The 17,403-nt window shown below is 33.5% G+C and overlaps 1 protein-coding gene across 1 annotated transcript in view; it reads left to right on the forward strand.

Moving 5' to 3' along the window:
- The window catches only part of LOC129226229 (uncharacterized), an 80,753-nt gene that overhangs the window by 19,981 nt on the left and 43,369 nt on the right, over positions 1-17,403 (forward strand). The window contains exons 3-4 of the mRNA XM_054860828.1: positions 4,361-4,579; positions 6,334-6,585. Of these exons, the coding sequence (XP_054716803.1) occupies positions 4,361-4,579; positions 6,334-6,585 (471 nt within the window). The remainder of the gene's footprint in view (positions 1-4,360; positions 4,580-6,333; positions 6,586-17,403) is intronic.

Raw genomic sequence — 17,403 nt, forward strand, 5'->3', positions numbered from 1 at the left:
CACCGTTTTCATGCTGTGTACGAATGAAACCAGTCACTTTTTTTCATCATAGAACGGTTACCTGTTGTAATATTTATATTTCTTTAAAAATTTGAGATACATTTTAATAAAAAGCAGTGATCAACAACGAGCTTTAAATTGAAGGAGCAGATACATTTTAGCAGGAAAGTTACTAAAAACAATTATTGCTTCCGTTCCAATAACCAAGTAGGAAAATTGGAACAAATTTTATCTGATGCAGAAAAATCAGGGGTTTCTATGGATCTATGGATAGTTAATTATTATTTGTGAGAGCATTTTTTTTTTGCCCTCATATTATGGGGTCTCACAAATGTTGATTAAAATTGTATGAAACTAAAAATTAATAGGTAACTAATTAGTATGATTAAAGAATATGGCATTGTCAGTGGGTCTGAGGGCGCATATCAAATTTCAAAAGAATCTGATCTCAGGAAGTGGGTGTAAATTGAGTAGCAAGAGTTGAACAAAATAAATAAATAAATAGATGGAGAAAGTATGAACTAATAGTAGGAATTGAACAAAATAAAAGCAAATAACCAAAATATGAAATTATATTTTCAAAAAAAAAAAAAAAAACCCTTACAATTTAACTTCTTTTTTTAATTAAAAGTAATTTTACTGAAATATTTTTAATAAAGATAAGCCGTTTTAATAAAAAAAACTTTTGTTTCCAATTAAGAGCCAACATAAACAAAAAAAACTTAATTATTCCAATTAATAATTTTGTTTTTGTGTATAATATAGAATACGGTCTTTTCAGAAAAGAAGGAAATAAATATTCAATTTAGTAATTCATTTCAAATCATTAAGTGCTCTTATATTTGTAGTTCATTAAAACGGTCAATACAAGCTGAATGGAAATTGCAAAATGAAGTTGACAAAGCAAAAAGGGGGAATAAAACGACTTGCTCCAGTTTTATTAACTGTATTTTCTCATTGGATAAACAGAAAAATGAAGAAGAAAACAAACATTAAGAACGGAATGCGTTTATTTTTATGAATAGCTAAATCGTGAGAACCGAACTAATTTTCTTGGATCCGTACTTTTCTGCGAGGCATATGACTCAATATGCATTTAAATGAGAAGTCGCTGGGGATATCTTTCGGGAAAAATTCAATTTACCAATTCAACAGAAAGGAAATGAATAATAAAAAGTACTCGCAGAATTGCGATTACAAAGAGTTTATTTTGAGAGTCATAAGAGGCAAAAAAGGCCAACGGTATGAGTTTGTAACATTTTTTCCGACAAACACTTTTTTAGAAAGCAATCCCAATTTAAATAATTTTTTACCGGTACATATTTCACAATATTGCTTGAATTCAATTAAAACAGAAAGGATACTGACACTTTCATCTCGAATATTTAATTTGAAAAGTATTAAAAACATGATGTCTGGGCTATTAAATTTTAAATGTTCATTTTGAGACTTTTATCAATAAACATTTATTTTTATTGCATTTTTAAAGTTATGGGTTTCGATCAGTTCTTTAGTTTGTATGGGAAAAAACCCTGTTTATTGAATAAAATTTAATAAGTTTGCTGAAACGAGTCGTTATTTTTATATAATAAAAAATTAATTTAAAGGATGCACACTTAAGAAAACTTATATAGCAAATTTCTTTTAAAAAAAGTTCTAGTAATATAAAGAATTGCTGTAAAAATTTCTTTTAATTTTGAAATGCTACATATTTCAGCGATTCTTAACCAAAGTGGGAGAATGCCCTCTAGGGAGCGAAAAAGAACTTCAAGGGGGTGACAGTGGAGAAAAATAATTTAAAAATAAAGTAAAATAACTATAATTTGCCCAGTTTTTGGGAAAATGTAAATAATACTGATATTTCCATTTTTTTCTTTTCTTTTTTGAGCAATCACGATTGCTTATTGTTCTCACTTGACAGTTTTGAATTCCTATGATTTTATTTTCCCCCGCCTCCCTACCACCGTCGGTCGGCCGCCTCACGATGCTGCTCTCTAGCGAAAACCGTCTGCAAGCTGCGTCACTTACTTGCCTACACTTACACATACACCTACGCACACACACACATACACACATGCATATATACAGACACACCTAGTCACACATAAACATACCCCCTCACACACAAACGCACAACTACCCACACACACACAAACACACATGCACATACCCCCCCACGCACACAAACACACACGCCTACATACACACACACACTCGTGATTGCGAATAACATAATTTGAATTCAAGATGTCAAAGTTAAAATTATTTATTTATTTATTTTTTTTTTTTTTTTTTTTTATTTTTTTTTTTTATTTTTTTTTTTGCACTTTTTAAAAGTTTATAGTACCATCTTTTTCATTTCTTCAGGATTCAATAGCCTCCTTCACAATATGAATGTATATCTCCCATTACGCAAAGATAAATTAATGGTATGAACTTCTATTGGGGCATTTGGTGGCATTGAGAATTGAAACTACCGGCTAGTTTCTAGATATTACCTAGTTAAGAAAACTGGAAGACGAAATTTTCAAACGATGCTTTGCAATAGACTAAAATACACCTTCGGACCATGTTCAGAAACAGGCAATTGATTTTAAATGTAATTTTGAAGCAAATGTCTAGGGATAACGAATGTTGAGTATGAATGCTGAAAGCCTTTTTTGAATGTTGAGTGTCAAATTTCATGAGAGCGATTGGTACTATTGTTTCCAATAAATTTTTCTTTTATTCTTTGATTCTTAGATTTCATTTTTTTAAAGAATAATACTCGTGTACCATAATAAAAGTTGTATAGTAATATGATATTTTATGAAAAATTACCTATATTTTCTCTTAATAACCAACTTTACTTCAGCTATCCTCGCAAGCTTAGCATCAATTTCCGATTGTATTACATCAGTAGGACCTCCATATATCGAAGTAGTCAATTGCCGGAAAAAATTCGATGTATAGAAATTTCGATGTATGGAAACGATCTTATTTTATCATAAAAGTATTCTAAAACATTAAAATTAAAGCTAATTTTCGTGTATGAAACCCAATTTATAATTTATACGAGCATCGGATTAAATGAAAGTTAATGATTAAAAAATTAACAGAAATTACAATTTTATGCCAACATAAATCTTCATATTCTTCGGCATTTCAACTTGATTGCAACATTAGGGGATTTTCGTTTTAACCATGTGATCGAGAGAAAAGTAAAAAAATCAATCTACTTGAATGATTTTTACTGAAGCTAAGAAGACTAGGAATGATAATTAACAGACAAAAAGGCTAAATTGAAACTGGTTTTACAGTTTTACTAGTTACAACTAAGATTTGAAATAAACTTGAGGGAATTTAAGATCCTCAGAATGGAACAACGACTTAACTACACACCCTTCAACTCCAGATTCCTTATGAGCTCCGTAACAACCTTTAGTGAACATAATTTTCTCCTCTAACCTTCATTTTTCATGCGACAAACAGTCTAAAGTGGAAAAAAAATCTACGAATGTCTCGAAAAAAATATCGATATATAGAGATTTTTTCGATATATAGAAACAATTTTTCTATATAATGAACATAGAAATTTGCTGGGATTTTGATAGTATATAGAAAATTTCGCTATGTGGAAGTTCGATATATGGAGGTTTGACTGTATTTGTACTGACCACATACGGCATGTGTGCAGGGAGGGGGGATACCCTTTTTCGCGTTCAAAGGGAGGCTCAGAGATTCAAAGGTTTAAAACGCTTGTCCTATATAACTGTAAATAAAAAATTATCAAGTAAAATGCGGTTATATAAAAGGAATAATTGTAATCATTTTGAAAATAATATTTTGAGTTATAAATACCTGCACAACTTTCAGACTTCTGTTAAAACAGAATTTAACCTTTTAAATGATTATGCATTTTTAATTTATTGTTCATAAACGATTTCTAATTTTGGAGAACCTTGCTAATCCGAACACCGATAATACGGAAAAAGGTTAACAAGAAGTATAACATTTTGTTAATATTTTAAATATTTTTGTTCTATATGAAGAAATAATGCGTCCAGGCTTATTGTCCATGGTCTAAAAGAAAAAGAATATCCAAGCGTTTCGTCAACATCATCAGTGACATCATCAGTGGATGGTTTCTAAAGCTCTGCGGTTGACATCATCAGTGGATGGTTTCGTCAAGCTCTGCGGCTGAGATCATCAGTGGATGGCATCCACTGATGATGTCAGCCGCAGAGCTTGACGAAACGTTTGGATTTTCTTTTTCCTTTAGACCTAGGCCAATAAGCCCGGACACGTTATTTCTTCATATTGACGCCAGCAGTGAAAGCCTTAAACATTTTTGTTTTATATTCTGTTTCTTTTCCCCAAGCGCTTCCTGCCGATTGTGGAACGATACAGAGTGTCACTTCCCATGGATTGCCCCCTGCATCCTCAGCGGGACATGTTCTGGTGGCTGCAAACCGAGTTGGAGGCGACGAAGACGCCAGGAGAAGACATTTGGAACTGTCCCGTTTGTGGACAGAAATTCCGATGCGAGAATACGTTTGTGACACACTGGGATGCCTCCCACTCCAAGACAATGGGAATGGTAAGTAAGATTGAATCAGGTCAATTGAGGCAGTGAGAAGGAAAGGGATGTAAGTGGACAGTTTCAAGATTTGAGTAAAACACGTTTAAAGTTTCGTTCCTAGGTAGGCTTTAAATTGAAAAGGTTTTCCAAATCATGCTGTCTAGCAGCACCTACCTTGGCTACTAGTACTATCACTTGCCCCAAGACAGAAAAAAAGTTTACCTACCATTCGCGCAAGTTATCTCGAAAATTTTAATTTTGCCACTTACATCCCTTTGCTTCTCACTGCCTCAATTCACTCAATTCAAGAAGAAACCGCGTTTAGAGTATTCACCTTGAGTAAGGTATTGTCTCCTTTAGGTCAAGACCTTTTTAGAGAAAAAAAAATGAAAAAAGAATCCCTTTTCATTGAACAATGTACCGCATAAAACTGTGATCAACATTATGCAAAAGCAAATTTTTACAAAACAAATCAGTTACGCGTGCGAAGCTACAAAGAGTCCATTTCTCAATGCAAATAGTTGTTAGTTGATGAATTACTTGCACAAAAGGCTCTGGCTTTAGTCAGCTGTTTCATCATCAAGAAATTAATGTATTTTCCCTCAATGAATGTATGAGCAAAATTTTAAAATGTTATAAAACCTATCAACTGTACGAAAATAACGTGCTTAGTGTATCTAATATCGTTTACTTTGTGTTTGAAGATTACCAAACGTAAAGGAAAGGGAAGCACATGTGAACATCGTATGTTTTATTAAGATAGCATCAAGCGAAACAATCTCGACAAATTCTCAAGTAACGACAGTACCAGTCCCCAACCTCTTATCCCAAATTTTAGAGCAGTGAGCCAGCTTGTGTTTCTGTGGCGGCAACTTCTTAGTTTTAACAAGTGTTTTACTGTATATTTACCAGTCTCCTTCAAGTGAGAACATATTTTAAACTAACTATTTTAAACTAACTAATGGTATTTCAAACCATTACATGAACAGGGTGGTTCAAAAAAAAAAAAAGATTTTTTTGTTCTGAAATCGCCTTGCCTCTCAAAAGTTGTAGTTTATTATCCTCAATTGGTGAAAAAGAATCTAAGTTGTGATCTTCAGTTTTCGCATAAGGCTGAAAATTTGGTAAAATATGCTAAAAATTGAATTTTTCAAAAAATAATAAATTTAGTTTTTTTTATGTTTTTATATGGCAACCGCCATAAATTGTTAATATATAGCGTAGTTTGAACCTAAAAAATATTTTATAGCTTTTACATAAGTTCTTTCGTTTGCGCATATGCCTTTAAATGGGCTAAAATGTCCTGAAATTTGTAGCCCAATATAAAGCGTATGCGCTAACTAATGTCTTATGTAAAAGTTATAAAATATATTTTTTTTAGGTTTAAACTACTCAAAATATACTAACAATTTATGGCTGTTGCGTTATGAAAAAATGCAAAAAAAAAAAAATAATTTTACTATTTTCTGAAAATTTCTATTTTAACATATTTTTTCAAATTTTCAGCCTTATGCGCGAGCAGTGGACTTCAACTTCGATTTTTTTTTTAATTTTTCCCTAATTGAGGATACGAAACTGCAATTTTTGAGAGGTAACGCAATTCTGAAATTTAAAAAAAAAAAAAAAAAAAAAAAAAACCGGTTTTTTTGATCTACCCTAATGATTATTGAAGTAAATCTATAATAGTCTTTAATTTTGTTTTATTAATTTAAGAATTCTTTATTTTGGCAAGTTAGTTTTAAGAAAGATAACTGGACTCTGATTCCTTACAGACGGAGGAAACAGTGTGCCTTGACGACTACTGTGATGTATTCCGCTGCGATATCCTTCGTCAAAAGGTGCAGAGGCAACGACGAGAAGAGGAAAAAGTGTTGCAGAAAGCCATTTCGGACCGGTCCGGCTACTTGACGAATCTCGTGGCTGGGCAGAAATCTCCGAAGTCCGAAGAGGAGGACACGAAAATCAAACTCATGAAGTTACAGTGTGATCCAAAAGCCATGCATCGGCTGCAGAACAAATGCAGGGTGAGTTGATTTTCAATAATGGCCAAGCGCTTTGATTGATTGAATGGGGTTGTTTCCTTCAGTCAAGAGTCACTAAAGGTGATAGAATGAGCAAAAAAAAAAAAATAAATAAATAAAATCTATACATATAATAAAATAAGATGTTTGTGTGTGTGTGTGTGTGTGACACGCTTCCCGGTAAAACGGTAAGGCCTAGAAAGTTGAAATTTGGTATACAGTTGCAGTTTCTGCCGAAAATGTGCACCTCGGGCTTCGATTTTTGAAATTTTAATTATAAAAAAAGTTATTTAATGTTTTATGTGTTTTTTTGTACTTTTTATTACGTTTTAACTCACAGACCAAGAACCAATCGCACCACACAAATATTTTTTGTACTATAGTGTAGGAAATTTAATTTTAAATATGATGAATGAAAAAATTTTGAAGATAGAGCAGTTTTTCTATTTTTTATGAATTTTTGAAAAAAACCTTTAATTTGCATTTTTTTTGGGTTTTATTTTTTTCTAATATCATCCCTGCGAGAAGTATCAAAGCCTCATTTCTAAAATTTAAGTTTCTAATAGTAAAAACATTTCGCCCTCTTCAGAAGAAAAAAGTTCTTAAAAATACGCAATAGTTTTTTTTTTTACAATTTTTTTAATTCTGAACACATCATGTCTTTCCACGCATCGGTCGAAAAAAGCGTTCTTCAATCTTTTATGTCTCTGACGTCACTATTTTTTTTTAACCTATATAGATTACTTCTACATTTTATGAAGTGATGACCACGTGTTTTTCCAGCAGCGCTTGCATTTTATCTTTCCTTTTTTTTTTTTTTTTTGTTTATTTAGGGATTGCATTTATTTCTTTTTCCATTCCCCCCCCCCCGCCCAAGCTGGACGTTTTGCTGCATTATTATTAGGTTAGATTTTATAGTTGTGCGCATTTATTTCAATAAAAACAGCGATATTTTTTTTTCTTTGTCAAACGCTACTTTTTGCACACTACGGGGAATTTTGGAGATTTGGAATTTTTGCTCTGCTTAAATAAAAAAAAGCGGTTTTTTGAGTGATCTTTGTTTTTAGTAGGAAATGGGCGGGGAGGTTAAAATAAATAGAGATGGATAAGAAAACTAAGAGATAGATCATCGTAAGGGTAGATAGCCGCCGAAGGCGGCAATCTTGGCTTAAAAATGTGAATGGCACAAAAAAGACAGAGATGGATTGTTTAATACTGCTGTCAAATTTATTTGAACAGCCGCCGAAGGCGGCAAACTTGAAGTAAAAAGGTAAATGACAAGTTAGCCAAACAGCCGCCGTAGGTGGCTGCTTGCAAAGAAAAGCGAATGGCGTAAAAAGGCGAGCCAGCTGGTCGCCGCAGGCGGCTAGTAAATAAATAAAAAAACATGGAGTGAGAAAAATCTTTTATTTTCAAAACGTTTAAATATTTTAAATTTTTTTAAATGTTCTTTTTTTTAAACACGGCGTGGTCTTTATGACGTCACAAGTGGTGAAATTTAGCGTGCTATTCCACTGGAAGCGCTGAGTGCTTACGCTTGCTGTCTACCGCGTTTCTATGATATAATAATTAAGAAGTGAATTAAATATTTTGCTATGGCATCAGTGAATGGCATTTCATCACTTGAGATATCCTGCGCAGAAGCATAAAAAAGGAAATTGAATACGTACACCGATTTAAATATTGTTTAAAAAAAAGTAAACTTTGTCAAATTATTTGAAAATAGTCAACTTCTATGTTTTAAACATGCTCTTTAAGAACAAAAATGCTTTCAAAATTTCGAAAACGACTTCACTATATTGACTATCAGATCAATCCATGAAAGTTCATGGAATGTTTTCGAAGTGAGCTGCTTGAAAACACATGAAGGATGCTTAGAAATTTTCTAAATTCATGCCAAAACGGTGACTCCGAAAATTGATCAAAAATCGCATTTTTAAATATTCTCCAAAGCGTAATTGTTATTCAAACAATCTACTAAAAAAAAAAGCTCATCTCATAGATATCTATTCGTAAAAAATAATGGACAAAATCTGAGATATGACGGCTCATGACCTTAGGCGATTTGACGTGAAATGACCCGTGTGTAATTTTGTTTTTGTTGGGAATATTGCTTCCTCGTCAAGCTTGGGGAAGGAACAGAGTTCATAAGAAAGATATAGAAAAAAATTTCATGATGGCCACAACATACTAGTTTTTTCTGATCTTCGTTTATCAGAAGATTGACTTTTAATTAATTTCAGAACATTTCGTAGTACCAAATGAAAAACATTATTGGTTTGTAAAAAATTCTATAAAGTTTTAATCTAAAACCTGTACGACAAGATCAAACAATGGCAATCGGATAATAGCTAGACTATTCTATGCTGAGATATCTACAATTCATAAATGTTCAAAACTATACCTGAACTAAGAAATAAATAGCTTGAAAGGTAAATTATAATATAGTGTAATATTAAAAAACACAAACTTGAAGAAAACTGCACACACGTGTTTTGGGGTTGCAGGAATACCTTTTTTATTGCAAAAGAAGAGAAATTATGGATAAAAAGGCATCAAACATAAGCCAAAATCATTTTACCAAAGCGCGAGATAATTTCTTACTAGAATACTGTTTGACCACGGATTATATGTAATTTGACAATTTGCCAAGTAAAGACGATTCCATCTGAATGAATCCAACAGGGGAGAGGGGAAAATAACGATGGGATTTTGATGCACACGTTTTATAATGTCACTAGTGCCTTATTCATTTATTGCATTTTCAAAAATAAAATAAGGGGAAACAAAAATAGTTACCATGGAAACAACAAAAAGAAAAGAAAATATTTTCATTTCTTTCAGGAACGTAAAAGCAAAATGGTAAGCTCAAAACTTTGTTGTGAATAAATAAATCAATTAATTTTTGTCATGAGAATATAAATCGAATATACTTGAGATTTATAAAATGTTGCTGTGAGCCATTTTCATTTTTACAAAACTAAGGCTAAATAGTAGAGAGCCAAAAGTGCGCATCTGAAACAAACCAACTAACACCCCTATAAGCTAATAGATACGTCCATTTCCGCCTATATACCGGATATTAGCTTTTCTATGCATAGACTAATAATAAGAGTAGACTAAGCTATGGCAACCCTTTTGCTGCTCATAAACCAAACCATGTGACTGGTGGATATCCTAGCAACAGCGGGCGTTGATCGTAGCAGACGATCAACGCCCGCGAGAAATAAAATAAATAGAATTGATGGAACACGGAAGAATGATCTTTTATGGAGTCCGATTTGTAAATTTGTTATTCTAAGTTGTAAATATTTTGCTAATATAGTGAGTTTTTCGTTTAGATAGCATTTTCTTTATTCAATTTCAATAACTCTCCAAGCATTTAAAGATGCAAGCGCCCAAAAAGAATCGGCAAACGGTAAGATTTTTACCTATAATTTCAATTTAAGATATCGATTAGTACATTTTTGCGTTAACGCAAAACGTTTACGCCAACGCTGATGTAGTAGTTCCGAATGAAATTAAAATTATTGAAAACTGCGATCAAAAACTAATTACTAATGTCAAAATAATGCATAACTAAAAGAAAAACAGTTCAATCATCTCTGCACCTGGGAAAAAAATTATAATAAAAACACATTACGCCTTAAAATACATGCCGAGTGCCAAACTATAGATAATCCTGCCAGCTGGCAACCATGCCGCCAAAGTTTTCGCCGAGCCTTCCACCAGTCACATGATGTATCCATGAACCAATTTTTTCATCAGCAAGTCTGGGGAAGATCGGTCTACTCTTATTATTAATCTATGTTTCTATGTAATCGATGGTCAGACAGTAACTGTCAATGTGAAACATATATTTGTCATTACTTTCTTCCTCATAATAGAACTGTAAAGTAAGCAAAATATTTGCATTAATTCAGCTACCAATATTTTTTGTGTTGTTTCAAGTGTTTCGGTAAGTATTTTTCGGTCAAGTGCTTACTGTAATCACAGTGTACAAAAAAATACGTTCAAAGTGCTTTTCTATTTTTTTCTGGCATAATTAAATTTATCGTAATTGACATGAGAAATTACAATGGAAAATTTAGATGTAGGGGAGACCGGGGCAAGATGACGAGCCGGGCAAGATGACGAATGCCTTAATTTTTCCGTTTTAAACTGGGTAATAGCATCAACTGCATGCTACTGGCTCTCCTATCTGCTGTTCTTTCAGCAATAGTATAAAGACGCTGAAATCGCCATATTTGTGTCAGTTATGAAGCTCTGATTGTTTACCGTTGCCACGGTATAACATTTATGCGTGTGTAAATAAGCTCTACTACAGATTAAGATAGGATATATCGCGTCTCTTTCGTATTTATGAGTAACTTAGTTTAAATAATACCTATTACCATGAATAAATGTCAATTAATCGCCTTCCGTTTTGGCAATGGAGAAGATTTCGTTCAAACAGGCAGTCCGGGGCAAGATGACGGGCCGATACGGGGGGAAAGATGACGAGTTCTTGCCCGTGTTTCGGGATTTATTAAACTAACTACTCTATAAATTTTATTAAATCCTGTAAACGCTTATTTATATGTGTGTTTCTCCACGCGACCTTGCGCTTCTCTTCTATCTCCTCTTCGGCTAAAGGACGTATTGAATCAAGGGAGGTATCGTTCGAAAGCGGGTGACCAGAGGCTATTTATAAACTGGTTGACAAAATGACTAGTTAAATGAATTCAACCAAGCAAAGAATCTTCTGCTCTGTTGATTATTGACAATCATAAACCTCACATAATTTTGCAGGCTATCTTATATTGCAGTGAAAAAACATTATCATGGTTGGGTTGCCACCCCGCACATCGCATCGTCTTTAGCTCCTGATGCGTCATAAAAACCTACCATAGCCAAGCATGTGACAACTTTATGGTCATTCATCTTGGACAAATTATCACAGACAAAAAAATTGGTGAGCTTTTGAGCACCGCTTACTTCAGAGCAGCTACAGTTGGAAATGTCGATAAAGGGTTTAAAGAATGAGGGATCGAGACTCTTAATTCTGTTGTTTTAAGCGGACTATGACGTTGTTGGAGTTGAAACTGAGAGTTATAGTGCTAATCCTCAGACCTTGAGAGCAGAAAACCAACATATAAACCGTCCAGACGAAATGGCAGAAGTTATGGCAAATACTGATTCCGATGCACCAAAGAAGCCTGTTAGTGTTTCTGATTTCAGCGCAATGACTAAAGCAACACAATGTGAGAAAACAAAAAGGAAAAGCAGAAAACTGAGCTCAACATTCTTACAAGCAACCCATCAAAGAAATGTCAGAACAAGGAGCAAATCGCAAGGAAAAAAAAACAAGGAAAATAAACTCGTGAAGCTAAAAAGGGAGTAAAAAAACTCAAACCAAGTTCCTGTAGGCCCAAGCCTATACAAGTCATGCTGAGGAATCCAGTTGCATCAACTTCAAAGAATGGTGTTCTAAGATGCCCTGCTTGGAAAATGGAATATTGTGACCCTCCAACAGAAGAATGGACCCAGGGCTGTAAAAGCAAAAAGTGGTGGCATGAGGAATGTTCCAATTACGGAAATGGCATTTTTATTTGTGTCTACTGTTAGCTGCACAACTTAACACTTCAACATTGCGCTTAATTTGATACTTTGTAAGATGTAAAAACACAGTTATCATTTGTAAAACTAGGTTACATATTCAAAACATAAAATATGTTCAACCTTTTTCAACGTTGTCATCTTGCCCCAAGGTCAAAGTCATCTTGCCCCAGTACTGGGACAAGATGACGATTTGTTAAGGTTATGAAAAAATAAAAATATCCATCGTTATTTTTATTTGAAAAATTAAATGGTAATATATTTAATACTACAAAGGACAACTCTAACAGCTCATGTAAAATTAATTTTACTCTCCTTAAAAAGAAATTAATAAACCACAAAAATTGTTAACATAGTCATCTTGCCCCGGTCTCCCCCATTTCTTTTTAACGAGAAAAAGAAAACATGTTGCACCAGAACCCACTCAGTTGCCTTCCTAGTTGCCTACCTTCATTGTAATTTTGAAAGCAATTTTATCTTGTACATCACTTAGAAAAGACTGCTAAATATACATCATCTTCGGAAGCAATAAAACAAAATACGACGAATAATCACAATAGCAGGTTCATTTCCGAAGGCTTCGTTTCCATGTTCATTTGAAAACGAATTACGATAACGAAAATACCCCCTCCCCCCTTCCGTCTCCTCTCATCACAATCTTCTCTTATTCCCCAAATACCTATTCCACTGCTCCGACTGCGTATTCATTATCAAATGATTTTATTGTATCAGGGACGTTTGATAGCGTCATTTACATTTTGTTCATCACGTTGTAATCCCAATACTCCCGACCATCTGCGGTTGGGGCTAATGGTCCTCTCGATACCTCCCCCCCCCACAAATGAAAGTTTAAATGCAAAACTATGCGTATGTAGGTTCTTTACTGAAGAGATTACAAGGGAATCGGTAATAAGTTATTTTACATAATGATCTTATGCTTTATGATTCGTTTAAGCAGTTTTTTATGTATACCTTTGCTATGCATAGATGGTGTCGTGATCTGGTGTAATCTGATTTTCTGATTGATCTGCATCGACGAATCAATGTTTTTCTAAAGAGATAGCACTTTTTTTTTTTTTTTTTTTTTTTTTGAGATTTGAATTTGGAATAATGGGATTGCATCAACTCTATAATGTATTGGAATGTTATGGAGAAAGTTAGTTTTGCATTGCATATTTTATGTTTTTTTTTTAAATATAAATACCTTTGTCCTGATCATTGTCGAGGTTATTGGTATTATTAAAACTCTTTTAATGTGACAAATGGAAAATAAAACTCTTGTACTGTCCAACCACGGATTGCATGGAATTTTCAAATGTCCAAATATGATGAATCTATGTGAATAAGGGGGAAAAGTAAAAATTTGATGCGCGTGTTCCGCTCATTTGAATGAGACTCTGCTTCTTCAAAAGCTGACATCGGTAAAAAAATAATAGATTCGTCCATTTCCGGTTGTAAAACGGATGTTTGTCTTTCCATACAATCCGTGGTCAGAAAGTAACCAGGACTGCGGAGTCGGACTGATTTTTGAATTAAGGGATCAGAGTCGAAATCTTAAACTCCAAACAGTCGGAATCGGAGTTGGTCATTTTATTTCAAAGTCCGCTACAATGCCAGTGCTTGCGGAGTCGGAGTTGGCGTCATAGGCTTTGGAATTCCCGGAGTTGGAGTCGGAGCCAGAGTCGGTTATTTTCGCTCCGACTCCGTCGCCCTGCTCATAACAACGCTCAGCGAGAGTATCGGCCTGTAATATATTTTTAAAAAAAAGAAAATATGAGAAAAAGAAAGTAATAAATAATTATGTGTAATGCGTTACATTGCGAGTTTTTTTAATTTATGATTATAATACTTTAGAGCAACACAAAAGATAACACCGCAATGAAAATTCCTCCACTGACATTTTTTTTTTGGTACCGAAGGGGTTTTCAAAAAAAATGAGAAAACATGTTTACTCCATTTTTAAAAATTCGACGTGATATTTCAATGAAAAAATATTTCATTATGAACACCGCGGTTATCCAAATCTCATCCAAACAGAAATAGGAAAAAGCACTGGAGATGCAATGCAAATTCTAAATACCAAGTTCTAATTTCTTCCACTAACCACTTTTGGGATGTTTAAGAAATATTCACAAATAAATAAGTGCGGATAGACGTTCGAAAAAACAGTTGGTTTTAGCTAAGAAAACTGTGAAGTTTTAGTGCACTGTTTGACTGGATGAATTCTTTTGAAGTTAAATGACCTTGACAAATGACACAACTTTAAGATGCATTGAAAGCAGATCAAATTTGGTTTGAACTACAAAAGGATCATTTATCAAAAATGAAAGATTTCAGGTAGTTAATGCATGCCTTTTATTAATGTTACACATTTTACTAAAAGACAAACAAGAAGCTTCGTCCAGAACTAAATGAGCCTACTTTCCCGTATACGATATCGACTTTCCAGTATCTGATCAAAACTAGCTAGAATCGCAAATTATTTATATCACATTTTTTTAAAAAAAAATTAAACCGATTTCTAGAAATAAAATATGCCTTACTCATCTAAATATTTAGATGCGTAAAAAATAAATGAACGAACAAATAAAGTAGCTGCACCCTGAAAAAAATCTTTACCCTCTTTCAAAATGAAAAAAAAAATTTAAATTAATAAGCTCATTAAAATAAATACATCACATCAAAAAAAATGAAAAATCGTTTGTTTTTCCCCTGTTACCAGAAAAATAATTTTAAAAATGAATTAATATAATTTCAAAAATAAATAAAAACAATAAAATGTCAACTTAAAGAAATAATTTTCACTGTTGAAAAAAAATCGTCTGCGCATACCTTTAAGAAGAAACACAAAGGACTCCAAACTTCTCTGCCTAAAATTGAATACATAAATTAAAACTTTAGAGCAAAAATAAAAACAAATCATAATAAAAATAATTATTTCACAGTAAAAACCATGGTTACGAAGTCGGAGTCGGATCTTATTTTGGGACAAAAGAGTCAGATTTGGGAGTTAAAAGTGGTCATTTTCCTAAAATTCCGCAACTCTGGCAATGTTTGCGGAGTCGGAGTCGGACTTATTTTGGGATAAAAGAGTCGAAGTTGGAGTCGAATTTCCAATAGTCGGAGTCAGTCATTTTTACTCCGTGAGTAAATTTTTGTCAAAGCACCGAAGTCAGAGTCGGAGACCGACTAACTTTCGGGCACAGGAGCCGGAGTCGGAGTCAGATGCCCCAAGGAGTCGGAGTAAGGAGTTTTGTCGTCAAGAGCTATTTCCAACAAAATTTGTTTGAAGTACATCCGCCTTCAAGTTCAAAATCTACATTGTCTTTCAGTTTCCCTATAGGGGATAATATTAAGGAATTTGAACTGTTCAAAATTGAACAGAAAATTGTTCAAATCAAAAATATATTTTATATAGGTTTTTCATCAAAAACTTACTCCTACAAAATTTGTTTGAAGCAATTTCGCCTCCAAGTTCGGATTGCTTTGAATTTCTCCGTACTCGTTAATGATAAGTTTTTTTGAACTGTTCAAAATTGAACGAAAGTTTGTTTGAATCAAAAAATGAAGTATGGGAATGAGGTGTCCTCGCCGAGATCTTTCGAACAAAAAAAAAATGTTCGAATTGGACTATTCACTCAAAAGTTATTAGAGAAGACAAGCAGACCGACAGACATTTTTCCCCATCTCAATACTCTACTTTCCGAATTTTAATTTTTCAATATTTTTTAATTCTTTTGTTTATTTATTTATTTATTTTTATTTTATTTATTTATTTATTTATTTTTATTTTATTTATTTATTTATTTATTTTATTTTATTTTATTTATTTATTTATTTTTATTTTTTTTGCTTTTCGCGATCTTTTCAAGATGCATTAAGCCTTCTTTCATGCTTTTTTCTTCTTTCTCTGACTTTTACTGGGAAAATAGGCAAAAAGGTAACTTGGGAAAACTGAACTAGGACCATAAAACTCTGTATAGTATTTCCGTATCTGAACAAACTATCACAAACCCAAAGCAAAAAATTCTTCTATTGACCAGTGACTGAAAAAAAAAAATATGTTGAAAACTCATTATGTTTTAGAGGCACCTTTAGAATACGTCTATACAGGCCGATAACTGGTTGGGCACTGAGTTAATTAAGTTACCATTCTTCAATGAGTTATATTATGACTTTAAAATGCAGCAACTGATCAACTAATTTGGTGGTATTCCGAGAAGGCTTAAGGTCTCGAGTACATTGGCTCTAATAAACGCTCACTGTTTCCTAAATAAGTGAGCATTTCATAAATTCCTCCTTAGTCATTACTGCTGAAATTATAATCATCTGCATCACTATTCCAATCACGTCAATATCAGCCAGATCAGTAAGAAGTGGAACTCGTAACTGGAGAGTTACGGATTCGATGCCTCTCGCTCGAAGGTCCTCCGCGTTCGCTGATGACAACTGGGGTACGTTAATATGTCGTGATCATTAAATCGTTCAGGTGAATGAATATCGCTGTGAGTACTGAACCAGGAATTGTTTGACTTCTGGTGTGGATCAAAGTTATAAAAACGTTGCTATATGGAATTTCCATCTATGGTGTGCTGTCTGTGCTAAATCGGAATTCCACTTAAGTGGTGCTCTGTAAACGGAAGCCTTAAACCGGGTAGCGCCGTCTACTCGGGCTCGGATATCGGAGTGATTTAAACAACAATAACAACAAGTCAGTATACCAAGTCTCGTAGATCTGGACCATTTTTTTTTCAAGTTACACTTACGTTCTTGAAATATAATGTATAACATAAACGAAGTATAATTATTTAGCGTTTGCAAATTAAGTAAACATTTAGCAGCAATTAGAAGAAAAAATATACATTTTTAAGAGAAAAGTGTAGTACATAAAACTATACAATTTTATGATGTTATCGAAAACGAGCTGATGTGTGCATCACATGACTTCCTTTTACTCAAATTTTAATGTCATTTTCCCATTATTGGCAATTTTAATGTGATTCAATAGTTTACTCTCTAAAATATCACCACCAGTGGCCAAATTGAAACCAGATTTAAAAATAAAAAAATCGCCAAAGTGATTTGGCGACCAAAAGACTGGCGATATATCGCCAAGTGTCCGCCAAATTATAACACCACTTGAGCTTACATCAAAATTACCAATGATTTCCCCCCAAAAAAGGGCCAAAAGACCCCTTTAGAAACATCCAAATGCAACCAAAA

Source organism: Uloborus diversus, chromosome 7 (genome assembly GCF_026930045.1).
Source record: "Uloborus diversus isolate 005 chromosome 7, Udiv.v.3.1, whole genome shotgun sequence".
NCBI classification, from domain to species: Eukaryota; Metazoa; Arthropoda; class Arachnida; order Araneae; family Uloboridae; genus Uloborus; species Uloborus diversus.